This window comes from Rattus norvegicus, chromosome 1 (assembly GCF_021556685.1).
Source record: "Rattus norvegicus strain SHRSP/BbbUtx chromosome 1, alternate assembly SHRSP_T2T, whole genome shotgun sequence".
NCBI classification, from domain to species: domain Eukaryota; kingdom Metazoa; phylum Chordata; class Mammalia; order Rodentia; family Muridae; genus Rattus; species Rattus norvegicus.
In genome coordinates, this window is record NC_141534.1 from 6,710,916 (window position 1) to 6,725,706 (window position 14,791).

At 38.6% G+C, this 14,791-nt stretch overlaps 1 protein-coding gene across 2 annotated transcripts in view; it reads left to right on the forward strand.

The window, feature by feature from the left end:
• Positions 1-14,791, forward strand: part of Shprh (SNF2 histone linker PHD RING helicase) — a 73,275-nt gene that overhangs the window by 26,746 nt on the left and 31,738 nt on the right. For both annotated transcript variants that reach the window (NR_199368.1, NM_001437817.1), the window contains 9 exon segments: positions 2,680-2,768; positions 5,507-5,599; positions 7,722-7,829; positions 8,947-9,089; positions 9,786-9,959; positions 10,245-10,307; positions 11,278-11,503; positions 12,245-12,388; positions 13,504-13,605. Coding sequence is in view for 1 of the 2 variants with exons in the window: in NM_001437817.1 (NP_001424746.1) it covers positions 2,680-2,768; positions 5,507-5,599; positions 7,722-7,829; positions 8,947-9,089; positions 9,786-9,959; positions 10,245-10,307; positions 11,278-11,503; positions 12,245-12,388; positions 13,504-13,605 (1,142 nt within the window). In the remaining variant the exon portion in view is untranslated.

Sequence of the window (14,791 nt, forward strand, 5' to 3'; positions counted from 1 at the left end):
CTGTTTAGACTCTGCTTACATAGGGATCAGTCAGTAAAGACTGAACTTTTAAAAGAAATCTATATTTTTCAAATTCTAGAAACGCTTTCTTATAGTATGGAAATGTGTGCTATATAATGAATTTATAATAAGTTTAAACACCATGCTTTCTACAGATACTCTTTGGACGTACATGACTTAGGAACTCTCAAGTCTAGTGCAGTAACTTGGAAGTGCTGGTGCCATCGAGTGGCTGAGAATGTATATTTCCAAGTTTGGCTTTGACTTATATTTGTAAAACTTGCTGCATATACATATTTTGAGTTTTCCTCAGACAATGTATTTCTATAAACATGAACCACATGCAATAATGAATCATTCCTGATCAGCTGCTGAAATTATGGTCTATGCCACAATGCTTCCTGTAAATGGGAGTTTATTAAATAATTGTTCTTTATGAATAGATGATAATTGTGTCCATATGTCTGAATGTCATTTCAGTCTAAGCACTACAAAGGTTGAATGGAAATTCAAGGTAAATTGAGACTAAATAGGGAGATCCTGTTCCAAAAAACAAATAATTCTCTACATGATTGAATATTAGTTGATTTATTTTTATGAAAATAATTTTCTCCCTTATAGAACTGAGTAGAACTTAGGTGAGTCCTCAGTATTGTGAAAGTATGTATTTTAGAATGCTTTCTATTATGTGTTTGTATGTGGGAACATATGTTTTTGCATACATACATGTTCGTATGTGTGAATTTAGAAAGGTGAAAGAAGAGAGAAGCAACTTAAAATTTACAGAAGTGTACATATCTATACAGAAGACTTATTTTGGTTATAAATATAACCCTAAATATTACTAAAATTACTTTAAGTTTTTATTTTAAGGAAGGAAGAAATACCTTCTTGGCAGAGAAACAGCAACATTTCTGCACCTTTTTTGTATTTCATAGCTTTTCTGACATTCAGTTTTAAGTTTAGTTTGTAATGTAGTGGTTTTGAGGTGTCCCTCAGACAGCAAGTAAATGTAGATGTTTTAGCCACTGACCATGACTCCTCCTTCCCGTCAATGCACCCCTTCTCTATAGTAAGCAGACAGGACCCTGCAGCTTTGTGACTGTGGGGTCCCTCAGCACCCTCTCAGTCCTGCTTGTGTGGTGCGGAAGCAGCTGTGGACAGCACAGCAGTGAGCAGAGCTGGGCTCCCATGAAACTTTATTTATGCTTGTTAAACTTCTCATGTCATAAAACATTTGTTGAAGTTCTTCCCACTGTTAAAAAAATTAAAACTGGGTATGCTATGTAGTTCAGCGGCAATCTAGCTGTATGGTTTACACAGAGCCTGATTTTAATCCCCGGCACTCAAAGAATAAAAATATGAAGCCATTCTAGACCGAGAAGTTACATAAAATCTAGGAGGTAGGTGTGACCCACAGGCCATTGTTTGGCAGTCTCTGTCTCACTAGGTGCTTTTTCCAGTGCTTCCTGTGAAGGTACTGCTGAGGACAGACCACAGCATAAGCATGAACTGGCTGATGTGCGATCAGCACTGGACAGATGGCTAGGGTCCGTACCTGGTTTCTTCATATGCCTCCTCTCGTTTTGTTCTTGAGATGGGGGTTTACTGTAGTCCAGCTGGCCCATAGCTTCCAGTGTAGTGCAGGCTGACTTCAAAGACCCAGTCCTCACCCCTCATAGAAATAACATTACACTATTTACATAGTTCTTGGTTTGTGAAATGTTATTTTTAAAAATTACTTCTGTCATTTCCAAGATGATAACAGTTGTATCCTTCCCTTCCTCCCCGCAAACCCTCCTATATCTTCTCCTTGCTCATGTTCAAAAATCATGGCCTCTTTTTTCATTAATTGTTGTTACATACATATGTAACACATATGCTTACACAGATACACCAAAGTATAATGTTCTCAGTATGTGTACTGTTACTTGTCTGTTTGTGCTCGGGCTGCCTATTGGATAACCAATGGACGAACTCTTCCCCAGGAAGACCATTTCCCCACCAGCAGTGCTTACTTGCTCTGGTTCGTTGTGTGGGGGTGAAGCCTCCTAGTCTTTCTCCCACTCACTTTGGCCTGTCTTACTATGTTGTTCTTGTTTAGGTTATATGTTTTAATTGAAAATTATTTGTGCCTTATGCCAGGAACAAATATGTTTATCAATAAAAGTTTATTGTCTTTCTAAAAATTAGATGTAGATTGATCAGAGTGTCATGAACACTTTTTTGTCACTGTTGATGACCATAATTTGTCCTTTATGTCATAATGACTTTAAGTCATAATGAATGCTAATTGGCAACCTTTATGACTACTAAGAGGAAGATTATTTTCTACGCTTAATCCTTTTTTCAGTATTTTAAGTCATTAAAAGTATAGTTTGTTCCAAATGTATCTCTGTAATTTGAAACAGTAAAAATCCTGTGAAATGAAGGAACCATAACCACCTTTAAAATCTGGAACCATCCTAATGCAGGGTTCTTTAATGAGACGCACGTTTGGGAGTATTGCCTTGGTGACAGGGCTGCTGTCCAGCATGTGCAAGCCCTGGATTCACCCCCAGCGGGAAGAGTCAGTAGTAATAGCCTTATGAAGCATTAAGACTGTGGTTTGTGGGAACTTTGTAGACTGCAGGCAACTGGGTAACACTGGGAGTGCTGTGACGTGTGTCCTCTCTGCAGGTGAATACGCCTTGGCAGCGGAACTCTACAGAGAAGTTTTAAGGTCGTCTGAGGAGCACAAAGGAAAACTCAAAACTGATTCACTTCAAGTACGTGCAGCCTGAAAAAGTTCAAGTATACATTCAAATTGTCTTAAACAGCAGCATTCCAAAATGTTACTGTTAGAGTAAAGGGTGGCAGTGAACTGAGTCAGAATTATAGATGGCTCAGAGATTAAGAGCACCGGCTGCTCTTCCAGAGGCCCTGAGTTCAATTCTCAGCAACCACATGGTAGCTCACAACCATCTATAATCAGGTCTGGTGCCCTCTTCTGGTCTGCAGGCACACATGCAGGTAGAAAGCTGTATGATGTATATATAATAAATAAATAAATAAATAAATAAATAAATAAATAAATAAATAAATAAATAAATGTTTAAAAAAAAGAATTACTAGAGGTAATAGCTGGAATTTCTTTTTTAATATTATCTGAATGATTTGTGTACGTAATAAACTTTGAAAATCAACTTTGTTCTCTATGTAGACCTAAAGTCTGCACTGGGAGATAGTTTGAGTTATTTGTAATTCAGAAAGTAGGCTAATTTTATAATTTTTCATATGACATCAACATATTTGTTAAATAATTTTCATCTAAATGAAAAAAATATTAGCTCACCTAAGTAAACTGACTCCCAAAACACACTAAATAAGCGTGACCCTTTGATCTTCTAAGCTAGGCTGTTAGAGGTCTTTTAGGAGGAGGTGTATATTTGAATTACAACCCGAGCAGTGTTTGTCCAGCATACTGCAGGTAAGAGTCTAGCAAGTGAGAACACACGTTTATTAACTTGGCAGGCCTGGGCTTGATACCTAGGGAAGTTGACTCTCAGGCTTTAGCACCGACGTCTTCATGTGATGCAGTGGACATTTGGAAAGGAGTATGGAGGAGGACAGGGTTGGAGCAGAGGTTAGCTGAACAGCAAGGCAGGACATGGACCTCAGACACATGTGAGTACCTAATGGGAATGGTGTCCTACTCCTGAAAAGGGGGAATAAAGATGCATAGGGGCAAAGAGACAGTTTGAGTTTCCAGGTCTTGAACTCAATATCCACAGATGAGTGATCAGCTTGGGATGTTTATTAGTTCGTCTCATCTCTGCTGACAGGCAGAGTTGCTCACTGAGTCCTCACTTGGTCCTGTCAGCTCAGCAGTGCTCTTCTGGGACAAAGTGCTACACATATCTTCCCCTCTAACTGCTTGTACAAAACTGATCTATCATCTCCCACAAGTATACACAAAGATGAGACACACATCTCTAGTGCCGTTTGCACACTTTACTATTAAGTCCATTAGTACTATGCACTGCGATTCAAGAAGCCATGTTGAAAGCGTGTAAGACATTGAAAGTAACATAGACTCACAGAGACTTACACTATAACTAGTAGCTTATGCCCAGATAGAACAGACCCTGAAAGCCTCAAATCATATTTTGGCACCAAATCACATTTGGCCAGAATTCTCTCCTAATAATCTTGAGGCCCTAGCTGTCATCTTCCCAAGTAACATATAAATTTAAGAGTGAAATTACCGTGATTTCTTTTCAGTTCTAACATTTAGCAAGTTGCTGGCTCAGTATCAGGGCAGGAAGTAGATTTATGTTTAACACAGAAATATAGAGTTTTTCCTTCTTCCACCAATCTCTTCAGTTTTCTCCTTTCTCTGATCTCTTCAACTCCAGCTTTCCCCCTTCTCATTCTTCAAGCTTGGCGTATTCAAGTATACCTCTACACTCTGTTTGCTCCTGAATACATATCTGTTGTTGTAAATGCTATCAATTAACTATTATTAATATGGCCTGGCCAGCCCCTCAGTAATCAATCAGTTCAATCATCTTAGCACAGCTACTGGTGATTATCCCTACTTTATTTATCTGTGATAAATTTACTATTTCCCAGCTGCACCCACTCCCCATGGTACTTGCTATTTTAGTCTCACCTGCGCTGCTTGGTTTTTCTTTTCTTTTTTTTTTTTTTTTTTTTTTTTTTTTTTTTTATTGTTTCAACAGGAGGCAGTTCTTTTGGCCCCATCTTGGGCACCAACTAATGCTATTAACTAATTCTGCTGGTTCTTACTATGACCCAGCCAGCCTCCGAGTAATAGAGACATAGTCCTATTGATTTAGTCAGCTTTAGCACAATTCCTGGTGATTATCCCTAAACTATTTCTTTACACTAGACTGGCTATTTCTCAGCTGTGCTCTCCAAGTTACTTGCTGGTTCGAGTCTTTCCTGGGTTATTTCTGCTCCTTCCATCTATCCACGGACCCTATTTCTCATGGCCAAATGCTCCTGGTCCATCCCATCTAATGGAGACCTCTTGTTCTCACACCTCTGTCTTCTCCCGCTCCTAGACTCCCTACCTGGTAACCAAAAGCCCGCCTCCCTCTATCTCCCCAGTAGTTGCCTATAGCCAGTTCTATTGAGCCAGTTATGGAAGATTGGCAAACAAAGTCTACAACATCAGTGTGTGTGTGAGCATCTGCTCTTTGGGAGCGCAAACAGATCTCAGGCCAGTGTTTAGCACTGGATACACAGTAGCACCAGACCAACCCACAATACCTAGCCATGCTGCAGGAAAAAGGAATGTATAGTTTTAATTGAAAGAAAGTTACGTCATTAGCACTGAGGACATTTTCTGTTCATTTTCCTCTGGGGTGGGGAAGATGCTACTCAAATATTTTCAGAGGAAAACTACTTGACAGTATTGAACCCCTGCTCTGCGCCACAGCACATAGAGTCTGTGGTGTCCGCGCCGCGCCTCACAGCTTCATCTTCCGTGTATTTGCAGAGACTTCACGCCACACATAACCTGATGGAGCTCCTGGTAGCCAAACACCCAGGGATACCGCCCACCCTGAGAGATGGCAGACTTGAAGAAGAGGCGAGTGTTACTCTTTTCATTCTGTTTATAAAAGTTCCTTTTCAAATTCTGTACTTCATCTAGCTGACACTTACATAAAGTTAAGGAATGTCTTCCTGCTCTTTAGTTACTGTCCAACATTGCTGTGGTGATTTTGAGGGGCAGACAAAGCTGGACTCCAGATTATTTTGTCTGTCTGGTGATCTGCTTGCAGACGTGTCACATGGCTTATAGATCCCGCATTAATGATTTTGATGAGAAGATTCTGATTTCATGGCAGGACTGTAGAGTATAGTTCAGAAAACAGAAAAGCTGCACATGTTCCCTTCCTTTCTGTGTTCTCTTTAAGAGAGTAAATGTCTCGGATTTTCAGTGGCATTTCTAGGAAGTTTCTCTTATTGAACAGAATGATAGTATACCTTATTTTAATAGAAATTCCTGATAGCTTTCCATACTAAGTCTCCCCAGAATATTTGCCTTTTTTAAGATCAAAGAGGAAGAAGGTAAGAAAAATTGAAAGAGTGGATATGGTTGAGGTATATTGAACCTCAAAGTAGAATTTTTATTGGCATTAGCAAGATAGAATATGAATTGTGTAAATATATTTAACCCTTTGTATTTGTTAAAATGAGTAATTTTTATTGACAAAATTGTATACATTTATAGATGCACACAGATACTGTGGAGTGGCATGGCTAACAGCATAAATTATATATCCCCATTATGTCGCGTGCTTGATTTTTTTTAATAGTATAAATATTTCACATCTACTCTCAGTAGCATATGTAACTAGTCACTATAGTATAATCCCTTGACCAGTATCCCCTATCTCTGCAGTTCCTAGCAACCACTATTCTTTCTAGTCGTGTGAATTTTCTGTTTTAAATCCCACATCTAAGTGAGGTCCTGCATCATTAATCTTCAGTGCTTCCATTGTTTTATTTATGGTATTAGAAATAACAGAAAACTTTCCTTTTTGAAAGCCGAAGGGTATGCAATTCTCTCTCTCTCTCTCTCTCTCTCTCTCTCTCTCTCTCTCTCTCTCTCGTGTGTGTGTGTGTGTGTGTGTGTGTGTGTGTGTGTGTGTGTGTGTTTGCAGGCTCTCATTTGTTGGTAAATGTGTGCATGAATACTGAGACCCAAGATTCGATGCTGGGAATCATCCTGGAAGCTCTCCTGTCTCATTCTTTGAGGCAGTTTCTCTCAGTTAAATACATTTTGTTCAGGGAATCCTTCCTCTCCACCTTCCAAGGCTAGACTTAAAGGCAAGCTCCCATGTCCATTGGCATGTATGTAAGTTCTGTAGGTCTGAGCTCTGGTTTTCTTACTTTTTGGGCATGCACTGTAAGCACTGAGCTATCGCCCTGCCTCTGTACACCATATTTTTATGAATTATTTCTTCACTGATCTTTTAAAAAGGTGAAAGAGTGGTAACAGATTTTTATTCCTGGTAGTATTAGTCTCCTAGAAATACCATAACAGAATACTAGGCCAGGAGACTTAATGAATAGATATTTCTTACAGTTGTAGAAGATGAAGTCTGAAATCAAAGTACATGATTTTAATTTCTCCTGCAGCTCCTCTCTTTGCTTCAGATACCACTGTTTCCTTCTTGCGTTTCATTCACACTTGCACATTCCTAATATTTCTTTTCCCATAAGGGCTCCACTAGGGCATTGCTCCTACGGTCTTCTTTGGCCTTAGTTGGCGTACAGGCCTTTTCTCCAGGTGCAGTCACACTGAGGGTTAGGACTTCTATGTACAAATTTTGTAGGAAAAGGTTCAGTTCTGACACCTTCAATACTGTGTAACTTGAGTTATTTTTAAATGATGGCAGTTCTTAAAAGTACTGCAACAACTAAACCAGACAAGTAACGTAAGTCTTGGCTCACTTGTGAAATATTAATATCTTTTTATCCTAGAATGAATAAATATTTAGGCTTTTTTAAATATTGTAGCCTCAGTGTATGAGTTTTCTTCTTTTCATTATTTATTTTAGGAATTTCTAGAATACCTTTTATAATGTGAAACTTTATGTTTAAATCAAAGAACTTTAAATATATGGGGTGTGCACATTGTTTCTGAAGCATAGTACTAATTGTGCTCCAGTGAAAGTTTCCATTGACGTTTTATTTCCACACAGGCCAAGCAGCTCCGAGAGCACTACATGAGCAAGTGTAACACAGAGGTGGCCGAAGCCCAGCAAGCTTTGCAGCCTGTGCAGCAGTCCATTCGGGAGCTCCAAAGGAAGGTACTTGTCACCCATAGCATTCGGGGTCCGTTTGTTTGTGTTTTGTTCGAACTTTTTGTTCCCCTTCGAATTCTTAGCACCTACTTGAGTGCCTATAACACAGATAGGTCAGTTACTTTTCTGTTGCTTTCACAAAACACCTTGACCAACGTATAAAAATAATTGAATTATTTAATCGGGCTTATGGTTTCAAAGGTGAGATGGCAGAGGAAAGGCACAGAGACTGAAAGAGCTGAGAGCTCAGGTCTTGATCATGAAAGTATCCTGGCAATGGAGAGAGTCTTTCAAAACCTCCAAGCCCTCCTGCGTGACACACCCCCTTCAAGCCATATCTCCTAGTCCTTGCCAAATACATCTACCAACTTGGGACCTAGAATTCAAATGTAATAGCTTGTGCGGGCCATTCTTAATCAAGCTACCACAATAAGTGTATTTACAGTTAACAGTGTCTCTTCTGGAGTGGACTAGTATGTCGAGTCTGCTATGTTAAAATTCTGTTTTCTTTTAAATTATGGTGGATTCCTTTTTATGTTGGATGAATAATAGTTTGTCCTTTAGAGAAAGCATAAAGACTTCATAATGTCTCTTTGATTTTAGCAAAGGCTGTTCCCACATTTAGGATAACAGGTATTACTCTTGCAGACTACTTGTCCTCTCTGAGTTTCTTTTTTTTTTTTTTTTTTTTTTGACACCAGAGCAAAATCTAAGGAAACAACACCAATGTTGTATCAGTTGTTCCCCATGTTATGCTTCCTAAATAATTAATTACTTAGTGTGTAGTTATAATTTTGTTATGTATTGGGGGAATCTAGGTCAGTATTCAATATTCTTTCTTTAGTGTGTTGCTCTTTACACTTTGTTTTCAGTTTGTAAAACTTTTTAACACAGCTTTGATATACAAATTTTATATAAAATATCATTTGTCTAGAGTATTCCAAAGAATAGGTCTCTTACTATGATTAAAAAAGAAGTATTTGCCCAATACACATAGTTTGTGTGTTTTTCTGTGTGATGTGTACACATTTATCAGTTATAATCTTTGAGAACAGAATTATCAATATTGTTATGTCTCCTTCCCAGTGAGTGCACTAACTGATCAGTTTTGGCTTTTCTTCAGGTTCATTCTGGTTCTCCTTGGTGGCTGAATGTAGTTCACAGAGCAATGGAGTATGCTGTTGACGAGGAGCTTGTTCAGCGCGTGCGAAATGAGATAAGCAGTAACTACAAGCACCAAACGGACAAACTCTCCATGTCAGAGAAGTAAGACAGTCATACAAACCGAGTCACTGTGCACAGCTGTCCATTTAATATCAGCGTCCCAACATGTACCTAGAAACATCTAGGGTGTACATTTTCTTAAGTATTTAAAACAAAAACATTCACTATTAAGTCTAAAACAGATCTTTTTTTCTTCTGTTAGCCATTTGAAACATTCTCCTTTTAGAGTCATGGGGGTCTGCTCTTTGTAGCTGTTTTTGTTTCGTACGTATTCTTGTTGGTTTGAGAGAGGGTCTCTAAGTAGCCCCACTCAGAACTCATTATCTAGACCAGAAAGTTCTTCAACTCGAAGATCCATCTGCCACATGCCTCTGCCTCTGCCTCCCTTCACTGGGATTAAAGGCTTATCCCACTACATCTAACTTAATTCCATGTTTATAACAAGAAATGACTCTTATCCATTCCTCTTCTCAATTTTGTTTTAGACTGTATAGTCTGCTCTCCTTAAATAGAAGACTATAGTCATCTAGCCTTAGAAAGCTAGACTATTTTAGTCCTCATCTTTGAAAGATCCTGTATCCTCTCTTCTAGGTCCCAAGAGTAGAATTACCAAACTCTTTGGCATCTTTTTGTAGCAGGCATTGCATTGTATTAGACCTTGAGTTGACTGACACACATTTTCTGAGGAAACTGACTTACTTTCTGTGTGTTGTATGCTGTGCTGCTGATGGGAGGAAGGTTCCGTGACTGTAGAGGTCTTCAGTTCTTACTTACAACACAAATGGAAGAGCTGCACAAGTTCCAGAAGCTAGTGAGGGAGGCTGTGAAGAAGCTGGAGAAACCTCCGTCCCGGGATGTGATTGAGTCTGCAACAGTTTGCCACCTGCGGCCAGCTAGACTCCCTCTCAACTGGTAGGTGTCTGAGGAAGTTATACAGGGTCCAGCGTCTTCCAGGAAGACTCACTTGACCTAAGAGATGGTAGCTCATAAGTTGGACTATTCTATCGTAATTCAGACAGATGTAGACATGTATTTTTTAAACTAAAGCAAATCAAGGATCATCTGCTTGAAAACCATATCATTTTTTTCTGAAGTGCTCTATTCGCTAGAAAACTAAAATACAAAATGCTGCGTTTTTTTTTAAGAAATTGTTATTGCTGGTCATATTGTAAATATTTCTCTGATAATCTCTTTCAGCTGTGTCTTTTGTAAAGCTGATGAATTGTTCACAGAGTATGAGTCAAAGCTATTTTCTAACACGTAAGTTCACTGATTATTATCCATGAAGAAAAGGAAACATTTCAAAGGATTAAAGTCTTGATTATGCAACTGTATGTTCTATTATGATCTTTGGTATATTTTTTCTGTATTAAATCAATTTAGTAATCCTTTGGGATTTAACATGCCCAGTCTTTTTCTCCATAGAAGCTACACCTAAGTGTTTATAAGTGTAATTGAGGAGCACTCGAGAGCAGTAGTAAGAACCTAGACTCAGTAGTATGATGGATTTGAACTAAATCCCTGACCACCGTCAAGAGAAAATTACCTCTATGACCCTCATGAAGTGATGTTAACAACTTAATCAACAATTAAGTATTAAACAAGAAATTATATATAACCATTTAGCAGAATGCTGTACATAATAAATAAGTACCCAGTTTAAAACATTGTAGTGCTCGTTATTTTCTTCATCAGAAAACTTACCCTTGCTTTTTTGGGATTGCTGTACTTGGTAAGTCTGTATCCCTATTGTGGCCTTTACTCTGTTGCCACTATGTCTTTTCTTTGGTTTTTAGTGCCTGATAATGGTGGTGGCTCAGTATTCTCAGAATGTAATTTGTAGAATAAGTTTTAAAGGGTTTTGTTTTCGCTGTTATCATGGGTTGGGCTTGTGAAATATTAAGCAAAGCACACAGGTGTAATCTTAACCTTTTAAAGTTGGAGGAAGGACGATACAGCATTCAAGGCCAGCCTCTGCTATGTAGTGACTATGAGGCTTATCTGATCTACGTGAGACCCTGTCTCAAAAATATGAAACAAAACGAAAAATGAAGCACAGTTTTCAGGATTACTGTTCTTTCAAGGACCAACAAGTGCTCTTACTAACATGAAAGTTACTGTAGTTACTGAACCGGCCTGGCCTTTCTGTGTGTCCTACTGGCCTCGCTCTTGTGCAATGCTAGTCCCTCATGGCTGCAGTTAGCATTCGCTGGTTCTCATGTCTTCTCAGTGTCAAAGGCCAGACCGCCATCTTTGAAGAAATGATAGAAGATGAAGAAGGACTCGTGGATGATAGAGTCCCTACCACTACCAGAGGCCTGTGGGCCGTGAGCGAGACGGAGCGATCTATGAAAGCAATACTATCATTTGCAAGATCACATAGGTTTGACGTTGAATATATAGATGAAGGAAGTGTTTCAATGGATCTCTTCGAGGCATGGAAGAAGGAGTATAAGGTACACCATTTTTAAAACTTCCGAACTTTAAGACCTTTCTACGTTGACTCGGAGATCTGCTTTGGAGACTGTGTGTCGTTCTCATAGCAGCATGTGGGGGGAAGGGGATGAGCAAGGTTATGGGAGGAAAACCTGGAATAATAAAAAATATCCATAAAAAACAAAAATGATAGTGAAGAAAACATACTAAAATATTTGTAGTGATTGGTAACATTTTTATAAGTTTTTAAAAAACTTGCATAACTGTTTATATCATTTTTCTAGTGAAAAGTGGTATTAAAAATAATTGCCTGCTTGACTTTGAAGGAGGAAGAATAAGGAAAGAATGATAATATTATGGCTTTCTAAGGAATTTGTCTGATTAAGTCTCTTGAATTGGATAGTCTGTGGTCAGTTATTTCAGAAATCTCACATTTGCAAATTATTTTGAATATATGAATATAATATAAAATGTTTTAAGACAAAAACAAAGTGGTAATCACATAAGTCTAGTATTGGTTTATTTAGGGTTTGTCTCGCCCTGAAATGTTTAGGCGTTGTGTTCCTGAGAGCTGCAGCAGCTTTGTCCCACGAGGCAGTTTTCTCATACGTCCTCGTCCTGAAATAGCCTACAGAGTGGCCTTTCCTCGAAGGTCAATGAAAACGTGCAGGCCTCCTTGAAGCCTTTCGCTCAAAGTACATCTTGGTGATTCTGGACACTTTTAATCTTGTTTCTTGCTACTGTCTCTGTTTCCCCATCAGTTACTTCATGAATACTGGATGACTCTGAGAAACCGCGTATCCGCTGTTGATGAACTTGCAATGGCTACAGAGCGACTAAGAGTGCGCCATCCCAAGGAGCCAAAGCCAAACCCACCCGTCCACCACATCATTGAACCACACGAGGTAGGTGAGAGTCGACCCCAAGAAAGGCCCAGCAGAAGCCCAGTGTATAGAAGGCATAAAGTCAGAGCAATGGTGTCTTCTAGTAGTGGTCATAGAGATGGGCAGTTCACCCGTGTGTGATGCAAGTGCAGTGTGTCCACTGATGGACATTGTGTAATTCTAGTAGTGGTCATAGAGATGGGCAGTTCACCCGTGTGTGATGCAAGCATAGTGTGTCCACTGATGGACATTGTGTTTGCAGTCTTCGACTTTTGAATGCTTTCAGTGCCTCAAATCAAACAGATCTTCTTGGTCTCCTCAAGAAGGATTTGACAGCCTTAGTTTTACCAGAATTTGGAAAGCCTGTTTCTTAAAAGTAACGAGCACCTTTGAGTTTTGCATGTTTTTCCATCTGGCTAATAGTAGATATTTACAATGTGTACTCTAATAATTTCCATATGTGTCAGAATTCAGTCAGAATCCTACCAGTCTTTCCTATGGCATAACAAAAATAGTTCCTGCGTAGTTTATATTTAACCTTTGTGGATGTTTAATACTTTAAACTGATTTCTTTTTTGTAAAGCATTGAGACTATGGTTTAGAAAAAGTTTAAGATAATTTTTTTGTTATATGCTATCTTAAGTATGAATTGGTAGTGATGTTTTTCTTTTAAATGTTTTAGGCTAAGGTTACAGCACTACAGACATAAGTAGTAAGAAGGAAGTCCCTTCTCTTGTAATTCTCTCTGCTGATGAATTGCAGAAGAGGATGAAGAGTCAGGGATGATATTCCCGTGTTTCATAAACCACGCGCACCAAGCAGAGTACACATTGTGTCACTGTCTTCATCCCGCGCCTGCGTCATTGACAACTGGCGCGGGATTCAGATTGACTTTTACCCAACTTTGTGTATCACAATACTTCTTTTTAGAAGAACGTTATAGGAGTCTGACTTCTGTTTAAAAAGAAAGTTCTTTCAAACTGTGTTTTCAGTATTAATCATGTAAAATTAAGTTTTATTGTATAAATGGTATTTCATAGGACAGGACATGAACTTGATTATTCAGAAAAATTAATGAATGTTTAATATTGTTAACTATCTTTTTGAGATGGAATAAAGGGTTTGTCTGTTTCTAGGTTGAACAGAATCGTATAAAACTAGTAAATGATAAAGCTGTTGCTACTTCCCAGCTTCAGAAGAAACTTGGACAGCTTCTTTACCTGACAAATTTGGAGAAGGTATAGCTGTTAAGATGCTGTTTCCCCTATACTCTACTTCAAGAAACACTTCAGTGATATTTTCCACTTACAATACCAGTTCTGTAATGAATAGTACAGCATTTGGTTTGTGTTAGGTGAATCGAGACTACTTTTGCCAACAATAATTATGCAGACCCTCTGCTAACTCCTCCCTGACTAGATAGATACCCCACCTACTGCCATGTCATGAACTATTGTATCTCCAGAGCCATCTTACCCCTCAGTCCAGCCCACCAGGGACATACACAGGTGACCTGCAAGATTGTGAAAAATCCACGATTAATTATTTTTAATTACTGTGTTGTGGGTGGTTTGTTTTATGTGATCTGAAACAGATCAAAACTAAAATGAAATAATTTATTCAACTCTTTTAAATGACTGTATATGGTCATTTCTGGATCTTTATAGGTACTGAGTTTAAGTAGTTTAGAGTTTCGGGTTTTTTATCACTACTTAGAAGTTAAAGGGTTTTTTAAAAATGTTAGAATATTTGATTAGTGAAATCAGAAAGAAAATCTTTAGTTGTCTTCAGTTTTAAAGCCTGTCTACCCTGTGACTATCTGAAGCTCTTTAAAATTGTATGAAAATTGTAAGGAGGTATTTGAAAATCTTCTAGTTCCTACAGTTTCTAGACACAGAGTTCTCCAATCAGCTATGCTTCTGCTTTCCAGGCATCCATTTACCGAGACTCAGCCAGAGATGCTGAGAGGCAGCGCTTAGTACAGGGTTGTGCTAAGTCACAGCCTTCCCCACACGTCTGTCCTTGGGCTGCTGGCTGCACATGCATGACCGCACACGTGATCTGTAACAGCTGAGAAGCTCTTTGTTTCAAAGCTCTAAATTTAAAGTGTTTTTAAGTCATTCTTTTTTTTTTTCCAGCAAGAGAAAAAGAAATGAAGTATCTCGTGTAGTCAGAGCTCCCTCTAGATTACCTTCAACTCCTGATTTGTTCGCTTCTATCTCCCAAGGCTAGGAGTGCAGTTGTGTGTCACCGTGACAGTTAGTCATTCATAGTCTACTGTAAAGTATAGTCTGAGAATAGAACTTTAAAAATTTAACTCTTTGTATTTTGATTTTAAATTTACTTTCTATTGTAATAACAAGTATAGCAGCATAATACTGTAAGCTGAGGTAAAAAGAAAAATGGATTTCCTTTCTTTAGTTG